We start from the raw sequence: 16,938 nt of genomic DNA, 5'->3' as shown, positions 1-16,938 counted from the left end.
CCCGTGCCTGTCTCTCACCCAGTCACTGTAGAAATGTAACACTGGGAGCCTTGAAGTATTTCGCTTTGTCTCTGTAGATTGTCTCCCTTTCCTGCAAGCCATAAGAAAGTGCAAACTTCCCTTCCCTTCCCTTCTCTGCATTGTGTTCCACCTACCTCTTCAGTTTCTCTGTGACTTTTAATTTTATGTCAGATCCTTTTGGGTTCCTAGGGATGTCTCTGTCTCTGTCTCTGTTTCTGTCTCTGTCTTTTTCCTTCCCCACATTGTTATTTTACATTGTCTGGATTCCAAATCTCAAAGACATTGAGTTGTTATTGCTTACCACTGTGCCATTTCCCCTCCTTCTTCCAGGAAAAAAACATAATGTTAAATGTATTGAAAAAGATTTCAAATCATGGCTGTCGTTATACCTTACAAAAAGAGAAAAAGGAAAACGTTATTAAATCTAAGTAAACAGAAATCATTGAAAAAGAAAACAGAAGAATTAGAAAGAAAAGAAAAGTAATTAAAAGATGGTTCTTTGAGAAGACCAGTAAAGTGGATACTCATGCATTTAGGGCTGGAGATTTAGCTCAGCGGCATAAGCGCCTGCCTTGCAAGCAGGCAGTCGTGAGTTCGATCCCCGGTACCGATAAAAAGGAAAAAGACAAAAAAAAAAAAAAAAAAAAACCCTAGATACTCATGCATTTGATCAGGAGTAAAGCATTATCACTACAGGAACAACAGAACTTTATAAGAATAATATTGTGAACAACTTTATGCCAAGAAATTTGACAACTCAGAATAAGTGACAGATAAGGCCCTTCTTTGGAAGATATAAACTACAAACGCTCAGGCCAGGGACATAGCTCAGTGGCATGATGTCTGCTTGGTAGTGTGAAGTCCTGAATTCAATTCCAGTACAAATAAATAAATAAACTATTAAAGCTCATTCTAGAGAAAAAAAAAGTTAACTTGAATAGTACCATGTCTGTGAATCTCCCATGAAATTTGGAAGTTTCCAGAAGAGGTGCCCAGGTCCCCCTGGGGTTGCACAGGGGATGGGAGGGGGCTGGAGTTGGTCTAGATGCCCACACCCCTGCACTCGGGCCTAAATAAATCACAGCACACTGCTGCACCTGGCTTCTTGGTGCTGCTGGGACAAGAAGACTGGACCACTAGCTGGGAAACAGCGGTGCCACACCTGCGAGAGTAACCACTTGTGGCTGTTCTAATGTGAAGGAAGCCCTTCTCTATCAGGGCCTTCTGGGTTTTTCCCTACCGTTGTTCTCCCTGGCCATGCTTTTCTCTGCTTCACCTTTTTGCTTCTCATGCCCTGTGGACAACATGTGAGCTGACTGAGGAACTGCAGAGACACACTTATTCACTCACCCATTATGTCCAAGTATACTGTATGCCAGCTCCATCAGAGACATGGAACATACAGCTGTAGGCCAACCCTTGAGAAGGTCACAGTCCTGTCAAGACAAGACATACTAATGGATGGTGAGAATGAAGCAAGGTAAGTGTTCTGAGTGCAAGCCAGAGACCTTTGCTGTTCCCTAAGAAGCAAAAGTGCCCAGGAGAGGGACAAAGAGAGAGATGGAGAGAGTGAGAGACACAGAGACAGGGGCAGGGAGAAGGAGGGAGTAAGAAAGAAGGGGAGGAGAGATCACTACCAGATGAATACAAAGCTAGACATGGACAGATGGGAAAACTTGCTTCCTCTGATAAATTGTTGAACAAGGCACCTTGTCCACTGCCCACTTGCCTCTGGGTTTCTGATTGTTTAGGTTACTATTAGTGATCCTCAGGGCATCCTAACTGATGCTCTCTTCCTCTCTGTCCACAGCGCCATGCTGCCCATGCTGTAATACCCTATTTCTATACGATGTTCACACTCAAGTCCCCATGGTGCAGCGCTCTTTTCCATCCTGTCTCTGTGCATGTGTCACTGGATAACTGTAGGTCTGGAGGCCCATGGGATGACAGAGGCCCCTCTTATTCCTGTGGACCCACCATACCTCATTTACATTAGGGCTCGGAAGATAAGAGTGGGCTGAATGCCAGGCACCTTCCCTGCTTTGGGGCCTTTCACACTTAGCATGTGCTGTGGACTGGCCTGTGTCCCTCCCAAGTTGGGATTTAGAAGCCCTAACCGCCAATGTGATGGTGTTGAGTGAGGTTTGAGGGGACAATCAGGGTTAAAACTCATGTGGGTGGCACCTTATAATCAAGTGAGCCCTCTCATATAGAGACATCAGAGAAAACTGGCTACCCTGAGAAGACATGGTGAGAAAAGCTCCTAGCAAAGCCCCACTATGCTGGCACCAGCTTGAACTTCCAGCTTAGATAGGTAAATGACTGTCATTTAAGCAGCCCAGCCGGTGCTTTGTTGGCAGCTGTTCTGGACTGTGGCTTGACCTAGTGGAGTAGGGCTACACAGGCTGGGCTTCAGCCTTGTGAGGTCAGCTCCTCATCCCCTTACTCTCTGGGGCCTCTCTCTCCTCCCCACGTCCCCAGTGGGGAGCAACAGACAGCCTGTATGGCTTGTTTGGAAATGTCCCTTCTGACATGCCAAGGTCCTCAAATGGCCATTAGGATATCATAGATAAGACCCTCCTCTCCATGCATGATTTCTGCCTGACATCTTAGAATGATGGTGGCCAGCTGGGACTATCTGCAGATTAGACCACCCTGGCCCACTCTGCCCTACCAAGGCCCAGACTTGGGTCTAGGGGGCCTTGACACTGATCCTCCAGCTCTTAAATGTATGGCTGAAATTTCTAAGCCCTATGGGTCACTGCAAGTATCCTGGGGCTGGTGCAGAGTCCAGCCTGGTTCCCAGGCCAGTGTCCCATCCAAGCTAGTGATAGCTAGGCAGGGGTAGAACTTCCTCCATGAGTGGCCAGACATATTTCTCTGAGGAGGCCAGAGGAGAGGAAAGAGGGCAGGCTTCTGTGACTGGGCTTGAGAGAACCCAAGGAAGCTTCCTGGGGATGAGAGATGAGGTAAGATCTGTGGTCCAGGTCCTACACCAGTGAAATTGACACTTCTGAATGAAAGTATATGGTCTGGGCTTTGAGGGCCCAGCCATGGCCACACTACAGGAGTGAGAGTGACACACAGGGAGAGGCATAAGCAGAGAGACTGGGAGGGGAGCAAGTGAGGTCCGAGCTGCTAGGGTAGAAAAAGGTTCAAAACCTACTTCCTGTCTCCTGCCCTTAGTGGTCTGCTTAACAAACAGGACATCCTAGAACTAGAAAGAAGTGGCCTGTGGGCTTCAGGGATGTCTATCCCCACATTTCCTCTTAGTAGTCAGCCAAAATGATACCTCCTTACAGACAACTAATGAAAAAATAGTGTTGCTCCCACAAAGTGGAAGGCTAGGCTTATGGCCAGCATCTAGTGATCCCCTAGACTGTTCGACATGGCTCCAAGGATTCTGTTTACATCAAGTGAAAAACGCCAGCAAGACCAGTGAAGGGTTCAGGGTGCTAGGAACAAAGGCAGCCCAGCCAGCCAGGTGTTGGTGGAAGACAGAAGATGGAACCAGTAGAGACACCCTCTTGTGGCCTGTTGCAGAAATAAGGACAGTGGCCCTCTGTTCTCTTCCCTTCTGCGTCATACTCAATTTCACCTACTTTCTATTTTCTCCCATCCACTATAATTTATGGCAGTAGTTCTCAAATCTGGGTTACAAGGACCCATTTACACTCTTAGAATCTGATCAAGGACCCCCAAGCTTTTGTTTATGAATTATAGCAGTTTACCATGATGGAAATTAAAGCTGATAAATTTTAAAAGTATTTAATTATTTTAAGACAATACAGTTGGGGGGCTGGGATTTAGCTCAGCTGCATAAGCGCCTGTCTTGCAAGCACATGGTTGTGAGTTCAATCCCCAGTACAGGGAAAAACAAAACAAAACAAAAATACAGTTGGGCCAGGAATTTAGCTCAGTAGCATAAGTGCCTACCTAGCAAGCGAAAGGTCATTTCAATCCCCGGTACCAAAATACAAACAAAAACCCAATAAAACAATAAAGTCATTATGTATTAACTTTTTTTATGTATTAACTTTTTAAAAATGAGAACTGCTGCATGTGGTGATATACACCTATAATCCCAGCTACTTAGGAAACTATAGCAGGACTGAAAGTTCAAGACCACCCAAGGCAACTTAGTAGGACCCTGTCAATGGACCCTGAGTGAATGGACTAAGAAAGGAATGAATGAATAAGGCTGGGATATAGTTCAGAATGAAGCTCCTGGATACAATCCCCAGCAATGAAAAACAGAGATCAGTGTTTTTTCCAAAGCCAAAGTTAGTAAGGGTGGCACTGATTTTGCATTTTGCAAAGCTTCAGTGTCTAACCTCACAGGAGGCAGCTGTGTTCTAGTGTCTGCTTCTTCATTTACGCTGCTGCAATCTGGCTTCTTGAAGAACATTCACCTCCCCCAGGTGAGAAAGAACATAACAGATCCAGGGTTCTCAGGCTTCCCTTTGGAGGGGACGTTGTGGCAGCTGCCTTCAATCCACAGATTGTGACAAAGGTAGAGGAGAAGACACCCAGACATCATAGATGAGGAGTCAGAGGAAGAACTGATGAAGCAACCTCACTTGCCTCTCTTGCTCTTAGGGAAGGGACGAGGGCACTGCCTTGCTGTGAGGCAGTTACAGCATATTAGAGGGAAACCTCACTTGTGAAGTGTAAATCTTGGGTAAAAGCACACATGCCACACAGCCGAGAAGCAGGAGGCAGGGTACTTCTGTTCTTTAATTACCCAGCTTCTGAACACCTTCCTTTTTGGATGCCCTACAGAGGAAGTTGTGCAGTCTCGGAGCCAGATGGCCTCAAGTTCTGAAGCTGCAGACTGCAAAAACCCAAGGTTCAGCTGATCAGTCTCATCTTCCTGGGACTTCAATCCTGAACTAATAGCCAATGGCTAAGGAATTACTTGTGGCAACAGGAACATCACCTGGTGTCATGAGATGAATGGCAGTGGCACCAGGTGGCCATGTTCCTGCCAGCAGATCCCAGTTCATTTGTCTGAGCCTACCCCAGCCTCCCTGCCACCTGTCAGCTACTTGTGGTCCCCTGGCTTCCTGTTCTAGGAGAGCCTGCAGAGGGCTGGCCCACTCGGGCCTGTCTTTGCTCTGCTGCTTCATTTTGTCTCTACCTGGGTGGTTTCTGTGCTTGGCCTTGACCCTCCAAGGACCTGGCACATGGCTGAACAAAGCCTGAGGACACAGCATGTTCCTAACGTTGCTGTACAGGAAAACTGCTGGGGCTGCACTACCGAGGGCTCTAAATCAAGGATTTCCCATCTTGTCTCAGACACCAAGAGTTGCATTCTGACAGCAACAACTTCTAAAAATTAGAATGTTTATACAACAAGGGAAGGAAATGAGCTGTGGCCTGCCACAAACTTTGAGCTTCCTTTATAATGATCTTACATTTTCTATTCATGGGCCAGCCACTGCCAGTGCAAATCATGTTTCTACGGCATGTGCTACCTCACCTACAGGTCACGGGCTTAGCCTCCAGTGTAAGCAGATTGTACATCGGTAGATTGGACAGGTAGGCAGGGACTCTGCCTACAGGCTTTGACTTGGCCTCCTTGCATTTCTGCCATTACAGAAACGTGGTCCAGGGAATGGTGGTCCTTCAAGTCACATGCCCAGAATAGTCGTGTTTTGGCACCCACCCGAATCAGACCCCAGCCTGGGTGTGACCTTCACAGTCAACCTGTAGACAGAATTTGTATTTGTAGGCCAGTGACATTTCTGAGGTTGGTAAGCAGCAAACACTGATGGTTATATCACTGCAGGAAAATCCAGTGACAGAACTGATGAATGTTAAACACTGAGGAGTAACTACTGACTGGCAACTAAATCTTCAGGCACAGCTGGGCTTGTGTCAACTTCATAGATCAAACAACTGTTTCACAACTGTCACTCATATTGTTTTTACCTGAGTTTTGATGCAAGAGACAGGCCTCCTGGGGCAGCCTGTGTGGGCAGGAAGATTGTTAGCACACTTCTAATCTCCACCGACACCAGATACCAGGGTAGGAGGGGCTCACAAGGGGTACCAACATGCCCCCACCAACACTACAGCCACAGGGGCTGGTGATGCCTGTTACCCCAAATCTCCTTTGCATTTCCTCAGCAACATCTGTTTCTTCACCCCTAAATCTTCTTGATGTTTTCAACACTTTGGGAGCACAGAAAAAGGTGAAGGTACTGGACTGTAAACAAAATTGGGCTCCAAGTTCTGGGTGAAGGTCACCTTGAGGCCAGCTAACCCTTTTCTGCAGATGTGTCTCAGCTTGTTTCTTCCACAGACAGGCTGCTGTGAGCACCTCCTTTTCACTCTGAAGAGATGTGCTCACATCCCACTGGGTACCCCATGGACAGGTATGAGCCACTACAACTGCACCCACAATGCCTAGTAATGGGCCAGCTCAGAGTGGGTCCTCAATAAATGTACTGAGAAGGTGAATAAGTGAGTGAATCCTGCTTATGAAATGGTACACTGCTGCTCAGGGCTGCTTCCCACCTTCTGTCAGCTTGTGCAAATCCAGTGTCTGTGTATGAGGATGGAGGGGAGCACTCTCTTCAGCCCCAGCCAACTCCTCTGAGCTGCAGCACCCTCAGGCATGCAGGCACTCAGGTCCCTGAGACTGGCTTTTGTCACTGCTACATGTATACTTCTGTCACCAGCATGTATGTTGCTTAAGGATGTTTTATTTTTCTGGTATCAAGGATTAAACTCACAACCTTACACTTGCCAAGGAGGCACTTGTGCCGCTGAGCTATATGTCCGGCCCTTAGGATGTTTTAAATGAAGCAAAAATAGTGAATTAGGGTTTGTCAAATCGAACAGGTCTGTCTCATGGCCAGGGCAAAGGATGTAGTCGTGTACTTACTGCATGGAACCCACTTAAGGTAGTTTTTAATAAGTTGACAACCAGTGGATTCTCAACAGTCTTCTTCAGAAACATCAGTACTCCTTTACACTCTAACCTTCTGACAGTTTTTATTTGCTCAAGTCAGAACATTATTCTTGAAGAGTCTGGCTTTTGCCCTTCTCATTTCCTGGTACCTATCCCACCAGCACCTAAAGACACATCGTTATTTACCTAAACAGGTAACCCAAACTATTGCTTCCATTTTGCCAACAGTCCCAAATGTTTGGACCTTAAAATAAGACATCTTGTTGGCTACTTTTGGTTAATGTCAGTCTGCCCAGTTTTCCATAAGTAATGTTTTACTTTCCAACAAATGAATATTCTAAGATCCTTAGAAATACACAAACCACTTGTTGCTTATTTAGTTGTTCCTCAGGAGACATTATTGCCTCTGGAGAAAACAATGGTAAATAATAACAGTCATGTTATGACCTGGTTCCATACTAGAGCACATCACCTCCCTCTCTCTACTAACAGCTCCTGAGAGAGACTGTGGAGTTGTGCAGATCCCTGTCACCAAACATTGAAGTATTCTGATCGTGAGATTTCCAATCCCTAATTTGTGCCGAGTACTTAGATTACACTGTAACAGGTACATATTAACATTTTATGGGCTCTGAGGACACCTGCAATAAACATTATCTTCACATAGAACCGTAAAAAACAAACAAAAAGCCTTCAACATAATATTTTGAACTGTAGAGGACTGGAATTCAACATTTTTCACTGCTAAAATATTCATAGAAATATACATGCAGATCCGCACCATTAGAAAAATTCATCTATTAGAATATTAAAGACAATGCCCAAAGAAAAACTATTTTAACAGTAATGAGGCTTATAAACCAGTAGTGGGAAAGAATTCTGTACACTTGCTATTATGTCACAACAGTAACAATCTCAAATACAATTTTAGACTAGCAGTGTATAAAAATATTTTCAAACAATATTTATAATAAGTAGACTTCAAAAAAAAAAAAAACAGCAGCTGTGTGGTTACTCGATTCCACTTACTGCACTTGGCTTTTTAAACACCTATTTGGAAAGCAAACAGCGGTTCTCTCATAGATATATACATCTCACACACACATACAAAACCACAGACCAAAATAACCTCTGCTGGCTACAGTGCACAGTGAGAAGCCACTCATTTACATCGATCTCAAAGCGTGAAATGGTGCCTGGAGCTTGTTTGTGTCCAGGTTTGGGATAAACAGTGGAAAAAGTAAGGTGGAGGAGCTATGCATATGCTGTTTCTGTCTCACCACAGGGCCAGTGAAGAAGGCAGTCTAGTCTGGCATATCAATATTTAACTTAGGAGGTGGGGGAACGTATTTTCCAGGGCTCTGTGTTACAACTACCCTGGCCTTCTTTCCAAACATTGGGGGGATTTTTGGAGCTTCTGGACCGGCAGTTTCTTCAGGGTCTTCACTATCTTCATGTTGGAGATCATAGGAAATGTTCCCATATTCTCTTAAAAATGGAAAAATTTCGAGCAGAAACTGACAGAAATCTCTGCGAATGCCAAACCACCAATGATTGCCTCCTTTTCGCCTAAAAGTTGTGGCCATCAAAGTTACTAGTGACAGCCAAAGGGGGACAAATATGGAGATGTAAGAGAAGGTATTGTGGCCATCCAATCTGTGAACCAGCAGGACCTCAAAAGTGAGCAGAGGCACAACAATCGTTATCCAGCTGATGGCCATGGTCACGTGGGTTCTTCGCTGCTCTGCGACCACGTCCAGGGACCTCAGAAACAGGAGGGACCAGACGATGTAATAGAGGACAACCAGACAAAGGAAGGACATGAGGATCCACAGCGGCACGAACACCACCAGCCAGGGCCAGTGGATAATCCTGTCCAGCCTCAAGGCAATGAAGATGAACTGCAGGATATTGACGGAGCACAGGATCTCCAGCTCCAGCGACCTGTCGTGTCGAAAGCCCCAGACACAAGCGGCCACAGACACGGGGGAGACGAAGAAGAGAGGCATGAAGACCAGCAGCCAGAAATGGGTGCCCCTCTCCACCCGGTCACAGACCAGTACTTCGAACATGAGCAGCAGCAAGTGGATGCCCACGGCGATCAGCATGGCTTTGAACTCCACGCCGGCCTCCCCCTCGGTGCGGTAGCGAGGGTTGCGAGCCCAAACGCCCGCACCCACCGAGGCCCCCGCGACGACCAGGAGCTTCCATAGCCATATGGGGGCAAACACGGCCCAGTAGCTCCACTGGATGACGCCGTCCAAGCGCAGAGGCAGCAACACGGAGAAAAGCAGAAGGCAGGCGTAGATGAGGAACTTACTGGGGTTGAAGTCCTGGAACAACCCCCTGGGGTTCATGGCGTAGGGTGCCGCCCCGCCGCTCAAGCAGCTGGGCGCCTAGTTGCCCACCAGCCGCTGCAGCCGCTGGGGCCGAGGGCGGGGCCGGCGGCCGGAACACGTGCGCGGGTGGTCACGTGGCCGGCCGGAAGCGCGCCGGGACCGGGCGTCTAGGAGGGGAGCGCTGCCTGAGCCCCGCGGCCCCCGCGCAGGGCGCCCGCGCCGCCCGCCTTCATTCCGTGCCCGTTCGGCAGGCGCCTGCTCCGTGCCGCGCCGGCGAGGGGCTGGGGTGCTGCTGACTCTCGGCTGGCCTCAAGGTTGCGAGCGGGCCGCGACCTCTGGCAGCCGCTTCCTGGCAACCGCCGGAACCCGGGGGCGGGACTGAGCTCACATCCTCTCGGGGCGGGGCGGGGCGGGGGCTCAGTGGGCGTGTCTCGCGCGCTGGCCCTGCCCTCCGCGGCTCAGCGGGTGTCTGTGCTGGCAGGGTGGGGATCTGTGTGTGCACCAGTGCGAGAACTTGGGTGTGCAAGAGCAGAGGCGGGTGGCCGTCGCGCGTGGGAGTCTGTGAGCCAGGGGTGAGTGGCCTCTCCATGCGACTGCCTAGGACACATGTGTACGTGTGCTAGAGCTGCGTGGGTTGCGCGCATCAGTGCGGAAGAGTGCGCTTGTGCGCGCTGGGGCGAGAGGCTGGACATGCAGTCAGAGCGTGGATCCCAGACACAGCTCCGCCTGGCTAGAGTAGCACGGTTCTCAGGCTGCCTGCATATAGCTGTGCCCAGTGCCTAGGCGGCAGCGGTGACCTGCCTGTCTGCTCTGCTGGAAGGGGAGGGCAGGTGCTGGAAGGGTAGTAAACCTCCAGAGGGTCCGAAGCGACGTCTTGGCTGAGCGAGTGAGGAAATGACCTGGAGAGGGGGCTTCCTGCTCCAGGTCACCCCAGTAGGTTAGCCCAGGAATTGGGACTTAGGCTCCCAACCTCAAGTCCTTTCTCATTTTGAACGTATTTGGCTGAATATGGATCTGATTCCCGAAGAGCAGTATTGGGGAAAACGTCGAACCACAGGTCAGTAACATTAAGTTCTAGTCTAGGCCCTGCCAGCCCGCAGCTGAGAAAAGGAAAGAAATCCACGTTTTTCTTTCTAGGCTTGTTTTTGGTCACCGAGGGCCAGCAGAGCTATAGCAGGTCTGTGATCTGGAGCACACCTTTCTTTTCTGCTCTTACGAGTTGAGCAGACACCAAAGGATTCCTCTCTCACCTCCACTGTCCCCTGTTCAGAGTCAGGTGGCTTGTCCTACCTCGCTTTTGAGTTCTGGAAGTGGGTATGACTGACAGTCCTGGGCTTTGAGGTGGGAAGAGGAGGCTAGCAAGGTTGCGAGGCCTCTGTGGTGTAACAAGGAAGGACTTCTGGAGAGAAGATGTGCTTCTGCACCCCATAGCCTCTGTTCCCAGCCCACTCAGAGGGAAATGGAGGTCTCTGCCAGGACCGAGGAGCCCACTTTCTCCGGCCTTGGTGGACATCAGCGCCCAGGATTTGGGACTTATATTCAGGCTCCCAAGCCTGACCTCTGCCCCCAAAGTTCTCCCACATCTCACCTGCGCTGCTCTCAGCCAGAGGCAATTGGGAGGCCCTGAGAGAAGGACTTCTAGCTGAGTGAGTGAGTGTCGCCAGTGTGCAGGTTCAGCCCCTGAATGTAGGTGTATAGGTCCCCAGTTTCTGTAAGTCACTGGGAAGATCAGCTGGGTGGAGCTCCAACCTGTTTTCCACTACCTCCACCCTCTTCCTCAGCCAAAATTGTTTTCATCTGTTCTGCATATTGGCCTTTTACGTACTGCTTCCTTGAAAAAAGGATATACAGATAAAACAGACAGGTCAGGCTACATATGCATGTGCCCCCATCAGCTGTTTCTCGAAGCCACAGGCCATCTGGCCCCTCTTGTCAGCCTCAGGACCCACCATCAGTAACAGCACCCATCAGACCCTATCGTTGAGTGCAGCATGCTCTGGCCTCCACCTGCAGCAGCCTCCTCCTGCCTTGCATACAGCCTCCCCGCTACTATGGAGGTCTCAGACTGTTGTGGGAATCCCAGCGCTGTGACCTTGGCGAGTAATCGTCTGTGGCCCCCATCTATGAGATGCAGATAATCTGTAAGAGCAAAACAAAACAATGTATGAAAGCCCTGTCTAGTAGGATTCCTGGCCCTAGGAGCCGATTGTTTCCATTGAGAGATTTCATCTCAGGCAGATTAGATGGTTGGGTCTCTCAAGGACCTGAACCCTTGTCTTGGAGTCACACCACAGAGTACTGCCATCCTGTTTGCTCACCTGGCTCTCTGGGCTCCCTGGGCTCCTGTGACTCATCTCATCTCTTATCTGCAGCTTCTAGCATGGGCCAGGCATGTGAGGTATACCCAGGGATGAGCACGTGAGCAGGAGGGTTGGAACTCATGTGGCATCTGTCCTGTCCCTGGGCTGAGCAACAGAGCACAGCTCACAAATAGCTATCACATTTGCAGGGAGACCCTGTCCCAGTTGTACAAGGGCCTTCTGAAACACAGTCCTCCCTGGTTGCACTGGGTCAGCGTTTCAAAGCACTATCACCAAGAACTCACGTTGAGAGACTGAGATGACAAAATATAGGGGAACCATTGACCAAGGTGCCCTGCTCTCCCTGCTGCTCCTGGCTTTCTGTGTAGACCTCTGTTGGTCCAGACTGCACCCCAGCCCTGTCCCATAGGAATGCTGCCCCTGAGAAGCCACGCTGTGGTGGGGGACCCTTGAGACTTAAGCTTTTCCTGGTTGTGTTCATTCCTTTGCTCATACATTGATGGCATATTTATGGTTTATTTCCTATGCAGTGTAATGCTTTCCTGTAATGGCCAGACATCAGTTTTCATCTTTTTTTTTTTACTTTTTATTAGTACATGTTTATAGTACATAATGTTTCCATTCCTTGTGGGGATTGGTACATATACCCAACACATCTAAATTCCTTTTTTTCACACCTCCATCTCTTGATCCATTCCCCTTTCTTGTATGTTTTCCATATATAGTGCTTTCTTTCCTTGTGTTGTTCAGGCTGGCCTTGGGCTCACTTTGTATCCCAGGCCAGTCTCAATTTTCAGTGATCCTCCTACCTCAGCCTCCTGAGTGTTGGGATTACAGGAGTGCACCACCACGCCCAGCCTTCCTATTATCTTTTATTTTGCTCTTATTCTTTGGGTTTATCATGTAAGAGATACTATAGGATATTTAATCTGGTAAACTTTTTTCACTTCCCAGCATGGTCTCAAGATACATCCATTTTCCTAAACACAACTCAAGTTTAGCTTTATGGCAGAGTGGTATTCCATTGTGCATAAATACATTTTCTTTATTCATTTGTTGATGGACATATAAACTGCTTCCAAGATTTAGCTGTTATGAATTGTGCTGCTATAAACATGCATCACTGTAATGTAATGTCTTTAACTCTTTCAGCTTGTATAGAAGACTCGTGTGTTAATTTAATAACTGTGAGTCAGGTGTCTTCTTTGTGACCAGGCACTGTTCTAGACTCTGATATACAGCAGACTTTTCCCATGGCTTATGCACTGGTTCCTTGTCAGTGCTGTCACCTCTTTTATGGTGTCCTTTCTGACCACCCCACCTAAAGTTGACCTCCTCTGTACTTATATTACTGTTTTATTTCTCCTATTACTTATATGCCTACTAAATCTAGGCTCACTTAAGAAAAATCTAGAAAATGCAGTCATTTAAAGAAAGGGAAGAAAATCTGATCTTACCATCTAAGAAAATTATTGTGGGTATTGTACTGTTTTTCCTTCTAGGATGTCTGTAAAGGGATATAGTTACCTACATACCATTTGACTCTGTATGTTTCCTTAACATCAATTCTAAGATTAACTTATTTTTCTATTTTAATAGCTCTGGATCTTGTGCTAATTAACGTACTTGAAGGACTTCTTAGGCATTGTTGGCTTGTGTTGAAATTGCGTTCTTCCGGAGGGGATTATGTTTGCTGTGTCACTTAGGGGCTCTACCACCTTGAAACAACTTAATATTTAACTCTAACTCAGTTGCACATTTTGCTAGAGGTGTTTTCACACATCTTCGTGCAGGTGCAGGCTCAGGGCTGTGTGAGCACTGGTTCATTCACACTCTAGGACATTTGTGTTGTCTCCGTATACTTGTGTCACGGCTGAGACCTGGGGATTTCCACCCGGGGCTTCATCGTTCTTCTCATGCCAAAGAAATAGTCCGCAGTGGTCCCAGCTCTACTCACAGGTCTCTTGTTAGACTGTCCATCCTGGCTACTATTTTCTTTCTTTCACAGAATCTCAAATAATGTCCTGTCTTTTAATCTGTGGTGTTTTAAATGTGATAAAATACCATCATTAGAAATGTTTCTCAGATTGCCATACACACATAATATCTTTTTGCTGACCATGTTAATATTCTATCCCAGAATTCTCTAATGCTTTACTCCCTCAACTACTTATGTATTTGGGGTTTTTTTTCTATTTTTTCTGAGATAAGGAGATTGTGTTCTTACATGCATATTACTTTGCATTCAGCTTATTGTAGGCAGATTCTCAGAAATGTAATTGCTGGGTTGGAGGAACAAACATTTGAAAGCCTTTTGGTACATAAAACCTAGTGTTTTTGGAGGTCGATTTTCTTTCTTTCTTGTATTTGCAGAAGTAGAGTTGGTGCCACTCCTTCTTGGAGTGTGAATGTGCCTCTATAAAGTAGCTGGTGGAACTCATGTAGTCTGGAAAACTCCATGGGGGGAAGAACTAAAATTAATGGGGGTAAGAGGCTGAAATCAAAGGTAGGCTTAGGTACAGGGGTATATAAGATTAAACATCAACTCAAAACTAGGAGCAGTGGGGGCTGGGGATTTAGCTCAGCAGCATAAGTGCCTGCCTTGCAAGCAGGCAGTTGTGGGTTCGATCCCCGGTACCGATAAAAAAGGAAAAAGACAAAAAAAAAAAAAAAAAGAGTTACTCAGATTACCAGATATAAATATGCAAAATTGATCTAATCCTGTGCATGTTAAGTGTTTTGTCATGAGGCCCTCACTGGAGCGGAGCAGAATGTATTTTGTTACAGCATAAACAATAAGCCAGGATAGTACTTTAAGCCATGCATTCATTGCTCAGCTGTTAAAGCCAGACCTCCTGGGACCTGGAGCAGTCAGGCCCTGTGGAGGAAGGCAGTGACCGGTGGTCCCTCTCCCCCAGGAACTGAGTCTACTGCTGTCCCAGCACAGTGCCCAAACATGGAATACTGAATAACCTAGAGAGAGAGCCAAAGAGGTGTTGAGGCCGACTGCAATTGAAATTAAAGGCAAAGCTAGATAAAAAGAAGCACTGGAATAAACTGTAGGCCTGTCAGGTGATGTGGAGAGAAGGCTGTGCTGTTGCCGGGCACAGAACTCCAAGCTAGACCTATGCCAGGAGGCTCCCAGGAGAATTTAAGCATGAGCCAAAGAAGGAACTATTTCTGTTCAACTCTTGCTCTGTGTGTCTTTGGCCAAGTGACTTAGCCTCTCTGAGTGTAGATTTTATCATCTGTAAGATAGAATGGAGATACAGGGCCCAACACTTTTACACATCTAATAGATGCTCAGTAAATAGCATATTCACACACCTCTCTGCCAGTTTCATGATTATTTCCCTAGGTCCTAAGTTACACATGGCCCCACCCCACCCTGCACGGATGTTTATTACCTAATTTACATCTCTAACCTGGGTTGAGTTCTGCTTTATAAACTAAGGGGGTCCAAGTGGACTATGGTTCCCAGATTAAGGTCTGTGTGTTGCTAGCCAAACAGCAGATTCTGGGGCCCCAACAAGACTTCTCCAGTGTGACTCCTTGGGTTTGGGGCCCAGAGGAGTCTAGCCTGCAACCAGGTTTCCTGTCCCTTAATTAGATTGCCTCAAAATTCCTTTCTAGCCATCATTATCAGTGTCTCTGTCCCTGTCAAATGTCCTGTACAGTCTGAGACCTCTGCCACCAGGGTTGAGGCTGGAGCCCATCTTCTCAGAGGTAGAAAAATTCTGGTTCTCATCACCGACAGGATGAGAGCAGAGTCTGGGAGTAAGTCAGTTTCAGGCACCTACCTGTCTGGGCCCTGCTCTGGAGGTCCATGGCCAGGAGTGTAGACAGCTGCTCCAGGAGGCAGCTGGCAACGATCCTCTAAGGCTGGAAATGAGTCAGGGGTTAAAGCTTTTCCTTCTGGCGGCTCCCATATAAGACACAAAATGAAACTCAACTTGCCACCTAGATGTTTCTCTCCTAGGAGCATAATCATTTACAGTAGTGGAGTTCTTTCCAGATGACCTGAAATAGTTGTAAGCATCCCAGCTAATCTAGGGAGGCTTTGGGGTGGCAATTGACTTCAGGCAATGAATTCCAATTGCAAATCAAGCATTCCCAGATTTTCCTGTGAAGCTGTGTAGGTTCTTGAACTCCAACTGCATTTACAGAGCAGGGAGGTGAGGAGGAGGCTGCTCTGCAGTTGGTAGGTGAGTGGGTGGTGAACTCAGTGGAGACGGAAGAGGTCCCCATCATCAGATAGTACCACTGCAGCTGGAGAAGGGGACTCAGTGAAGAGGTGCTCGGGGAGTTCGGGGTGGGGAAGGGGCAGAGATACAATGAGCAGCTACAATTTTTTCTTTTTCTTTCTTTTTTTTTGTCTTTTTCATTTTTATTGGTACCAAAGATCGAACTCACAACTGCCTGCTTGCAAGGCAGGTGCTTATGCCGCTGAGCTAAATCCCCAGCCCCAATTTTTTCTTTTAATTAACAACAAAAAAAGACACATTAAGGAGTGAACAGAGACTCAGTTTCCCCCTTTTGTTTTCAAAGGGGCTTTGGAAGGGAGAGATTGCTTTCTCTAACACATAGAATGATAAGGACCCTGTAAGAAGAGTTTTCATAGCTGGGAGTGGTGATCTGTGCTTGTAATCCCAGAACTCTGGGAGTTTGAGGCAAGAGGGTTACAAATTTGAGTTCTGCCTGGACAACTTAGTGAGTCCGTATTTCAAAATGGAAAAAAAAAATTTTTTTTGTACTGGGCATTGAAATCAGAACTTTGAACTTGCCAGGCAGACAGTGTGCTGTTGAGCTAAATCCGCAGCCCTAAAAAAAAGAAACACTTTTTTAAAGGGCAGAGGAGGTATCTCAGTGTGAAGCCCCAGCACCAAAAGACTAGATAAGACAAAAGAAGGTCATCTGTCCACCATATTCAGCATGAGGAGGGTGTGTTGTCACAGGAGAGGACTCAGGAGGCTCACGGAGGCCAGCTGTGTAGCCTGCGCCCTTAACCCTGTATCCTTCCCCACAGCAGTGCAAGGGATGAGACAACGGATATCCACACCAGTGTCCAACTCAGACCCACTTCCCAGTGAAAATCCTGGTTCCGTTGAACAGCTGCTTAAAGTTGTTTTTAAAGCATTGTTTCCTAAAAGTCTTGGTCCATTCGGGCTGCCATAAACTGCTGGCTTAACCAATAACAAAACTTTCTTTCTCACTGTTCTCGGGGCTGAAAGTTCAGGGTCGAGACACCAGTGGATTCAGTATTGGGGCACCCATGTCCTGGATCACTTCCTGGAGGCCCCCACTTGTCAGAGGGATGAAGGAGCTCTTGGAGTCTGTC

At 47.4% G+C, this 16,938-nt stretch overlaps 2 protein-coding genes across 2 annotated transcripts in view; one reads left to right on the top strand and one right to left on the bottom strand.

Annotated features, from left to right (window-relative positions):
• Nucleotides 1–6,997: 6,997 nt before the first annotated feature.
• Tmem185b (transmembrane protein 185B) lies at nucleotides 6,998–9,658 on the bottom strand. Its single transcript, XM_005007722.4, has one exon. It carries the CDS (start codon nucleotides 9,295–9,297, stop codon nucleotides 8,245–8,247), a length of 1,053 nt encoding a protein of 350 aa, XP_005007779.1. The 5' UTR covers nucleotides 9,298–9,658; the 3' UTR covers nucleotides 6,998–8,244.
• An 85-nt stretch (nucleotides 9,659–9,743) lies between these two features.
• Ralb (RAS like proto-oncogene B) overlaps nucleotides 9,744–16,938 on the top strand; it is a 74,669-nt gene continuing 67,474 nt past the window's right edge. Inside the window, exon 1 of the mRNA XM_013142489.3 lies at nucleotides 9,744–9,851. The gene's annotated coding sequence lies outside the window, so the exon portion shown is untranslated. The remainder of the gene's footprint in view (nucleotides 9,852–16,938) is intronic.

This window comes from Cavia porcellus, unplaced genomic scaffold (assembly GCF_034190915.1).
Source record: "Cavia porcellus strain 051 isolate PalLab524CR breed Dunkin Hartley unplaced genomic scaffold, mCavPor4.1 scaffold_12, whole genome shotgun sequence".
Lineage (NCBI taxonomy): Eukaryota > Metazoa > Chordata > Mammalia > Rodentia > Caviidae > Cavia > Cavia porcellus.
Note: the sequence above shows the minus strand (reverse complement) of the source record. Positions and strands in the feature narration are given on the sequence as shown.

Bases quoted from the DNA above. Each gene is read 5' to 3' on its own strand.
- Tmem185b (XM_005007722.4), bottom strand. From the start codon at position 9,297: ATGAACCCCAGGGGGTTGTTCCAGGACTTCAACCCCAGTAAGTTCCTC.